Raw genomic sequence first — 3,407 nt, forward strand, 5'->3', positions numbered from 1 at the left:
AACAAAACTGAGGTAATAGTCTTTGGCACCAAAGAAAAACGATTACAGGTCACCAGAGAACTTCAATCTATACACCTAAAAACCACAAACCAGGCGAGAAATTTGGGTGTAATGATGGATGCAGACCTAAACTTAGAAAAACACATTAAGACAATAACAAAGTCAGCTTACTATCACCTCAAGAATATATCAAGGATAAAAGATCTGATGTCTCACCAGGACCTGGAAAAACTAGTCCATGCATTCATCTTTAGTAGGATTGATTACTTGTATGGTGTCTCTACTGTGTGGATTTGCTTATTCTTGTTCTTTAAGCTCATGTGCAGTGGTGACTGATGACCCACACTGGTCACAGATGTGCTTTTTGAACACACTGTGGAATAGTTCATGTATTTTTAATGCACTTGGTGTGTGGAAACCTCTCCCACATTCTTTGCAGTAGTTCATTTTGTCTCCAGTGTGTCTACGTTGATGTGGTTTTAGGTCCCGTTGATGATTGGAGGTTTTTCCACAAAAGTAACAGAGAAACGTTTTCCAACCACCACAGTGACAATAGGGTTGAGAACTGGATCCATCTGTGTTGCTCTGCTTCTAAACAATGACAGCGTAAGTGATCTCTACCAATGTCCAATTACGTTTTACTGTTTACATTAAAACACTCAGCTTACCGAGCGAAAATGATTCTTCATTTTCCAAAACAGTTAATTCAGAATAACTCCATAGGTTTACTGATCAGACTTGTTCCAAACAATCAGGTTAAAATTACAAGATAAAAAATCAATACTTCCTCACAGTAACTGCACTTGTAGAGTTACTTTCTGGTGTGGATCTGTTGATGTTTTTTCAGGTAATGCGGAGATTTAAAAGTCTTCTCACACCGGTCACATTTATAAGGTCTCTCCTCAGTGTGGGTAAACATGTGTATTTGTAATTGTGCATCGGTTGTAAACAGTTTCCCACACTGATCACAGTAGGAAAGATCATTTCCAGTGTGAATGCGTAGGTGAATATTTCGGTACTTTTTTTCACTGAAAGTTTTTCCACAAAAGTCGCAGCTGTACGCCTTAATTCCAGAGTGGGTAACTAGATGCTTCTGTAAGTTTCGACTTTGACCAAAAGCTTTACCACACAAGTCACAGCTGTAAGGTTTAACTCCACTGTGGATGAGTTGGTGTTTTTTTAAGTCTCCAGCCCGGGTAAAAGACTTTCCACACAACTCACAGCTGTAAGGTTTAAATCCACTGTGGATAAGTTGGTGTTTTTTTAAGTCTCCAGCCCAGGCAAAAGACTTTCCACACAACTCACAGCTGTAAGGTTTAAATCCACTGTGGATGAGTTGGTGTTTTTCTAAGTCTCTGGCCCAGGTAAAAGATTTTCCACACATGTCACAGCTGTAAGGTTTAACTCCACTGTGGATGACTTGGTGTTTTTTTAAGCCTTCAGCCCGGGTAAAAGACTTTCCACACAAGTCACAGCTGTAAGATTTAACTCCACTGTGGATGACTTGGTGTTTTTTTAAGCCTTCAGCCCGGGTAAAAGACTTTCCGCAAAAGTCGCAGCTGTAAGATTTAACTCCACTGTGGACGACATGGTGTTTTTTTAAATCACCAGCCTGGGTAAAAGACTTTCCACACAAGTCACAGCTGTAAGATTTAACTCCACTGTGGATGAGTAGGTGTGTTTTTAAGTTTCTTTCCCGGGTAAACCACTTTCCACACAAGTCGCAGCTGTAAGGTTTAACTCCACTGTGGATGAGTTGGTGACTTTTTAAGGATCCAGCCTGGGTAAAAGACTTTCCACACAAGTCGCAGCTGTAAGGTTTAACTCCACTGTGGATGAGTTGGTGTCTTTTTATGGATCCAGCCTGGGTAAAAGACTTTCCACACAACTCACAGCTGTAAGATTTAACCCCACTGTGGATGATTCTGTGGTTTTTTAAGTCTACAGCCTGGGTAAAAGACTTTCCACAAAACTCACAGCTGAACGCTTTAACTCCACTGTGGATAAGTTGGTGTATTTTTAAGCCTCGAGCCCGGGTAAAAGACTTTCCACACAACTCACAGCTGTAAGGTTTAAATCCACTGTGGATGATTCTGTGGATTTTTAAGTTTCCAGCCTGCAGAAAAGATTTTCCACACAAGTCACAGCTGTAAGGTTTAAATCCACTGTGGATGTCTTGGTGTGTTTTTAAGTTTTGAGCCAGAGTAAAAGACTTTCCACACAAGTCACAGTTGTAAGGTTTAAATCCACTGTGGATGATTCTGTGTTTTTTTAAGTGTGCAGCCTGCACAAAAGATTTTCCACACAAGTCACAGCTGTAAGGTTTAACTCCACTGTGGATTACTTGGTGAGTTTTTAAGCTTCCAGCCTGGGTAAAAGACTTTCCACACAAGTCACAGCTGTAAGGTTTAACTCCACTGTGGATGACTTGGTGAGTTTTTAAGCTTCCAGCCTGGGTAAAAGACCTTCCACACTCATCACAGCTGTAGGTTTTCTCTCCCTTTCTTCTGTGAGGTTTGTCGGCCTCCTGAGAGCGCTGACTTCTCGCTCCATGTTGGTCCTGGAGTGACAGAGATACAAACAGAGGCAGTGAGTGAAATGCAGTCCTGGGGCCCGTTCTTCGTACGTCACTTACTACATCCAAGATCAAATGACACATCCAAGACCAAATCATCGCGCTAACTCTGAGCTCGCTAATCCGGTTCTCCGAACACACCTGCTGTTGACGATTAGTACAGCTGGATGAAGTAATGTGAGATCACTGGCTGGCACAGCTGCCCTGGGGCAGACTGACAGAAGCCAGGCTGCCATATCGCGCCATCGGCCCCTCTGGCCAACACCAGTAGGCGGTAGGGTAGATTTATCATATCACACTATATTACCCAATATTATATTACATTATATTATATTATAATATGTTATATTATATCCCCTTTCACATTAGAGCCACAACAGGACCCACTAGAACATGGGAACAAGTAAAAGTGAAATATAAGAATATTCTACAGAATGGTAATATTTATCACTTATATTGCTTTTCGTCTCTTGGAAAGAGACCCTGAAATAATCTGTTTGTTTGTTCATAACAGCAACCAAGAAAAGGGCAGAGCAAAAAAAGACAGGTGGTGGTCCTGCACCCCCTCGTCAACAAGTTGGTTAAGTAAATAATACCCTCACGGGAAAATCGATATCGCTCTATGAGCACACTGTCGCGCTGAGCTAAAGGATCCTGTCTATCCCGCAATATACGCTGAATTCTGAGGACTCTCCTTATCAATCTTGCACCTTCCGCAATGGGTTGCTCGCGTAAACGAACAGGACATGGCTGCGACAGACTTCCCAAATCCACCTTCGCTTTTATAGCCGTGGTCTCTCATCTTGATTACACAAAGTAATTTGCAATTACT

The 3,407-nt window shown here is 41.8% G+C and overlaps 1 protein-coding gene across 1 annotated transcript in view; it reads right to left on the minus strand.

Annotated features, from left to right (window-relative positions):
- Window positions 1-422: 422 nt before the first annotated feature.
- LOC113010548 (zinc finger protein 227-like) overlaps window positions 423-3,407 on the minus strand; it is a 15,538-nt gene continuing 12,553 nt past the window's right edge. Inside the window, exons 3-4 of the mRNA XM_026149655.1 lie at window positions 2,285-2,560; window positions 423-1,612 (exon numbers count right to left, since the gene is read on the minus strand). Coding sequence (XP_026005440.1) covers window positions 812-1,612; window positions 2,285-2,560 — 1,077 coding nt within the window. The 3' untranslated portion in view covers window positions 423-811. The remainder of the gene's footprint in view (window positions 1,613-2,284; window positions 2,561-3,407) is intronic.

The sequence above is a fragment of the Astatotilapia calliptera genome, chromosome 3 (assembly GCF_900246225.1).
Source record: "Astatotilapia calliptera chromosome 3, fAstCal1.2, whole genome shotgun sequence".
NCBI classification, from domain to species: Eukaryota; Metazoa; Chordata; class Actinopteri; order Cichliformes; family Cichlidae; genus Astatotilapia; species Astatotilapia calliptera.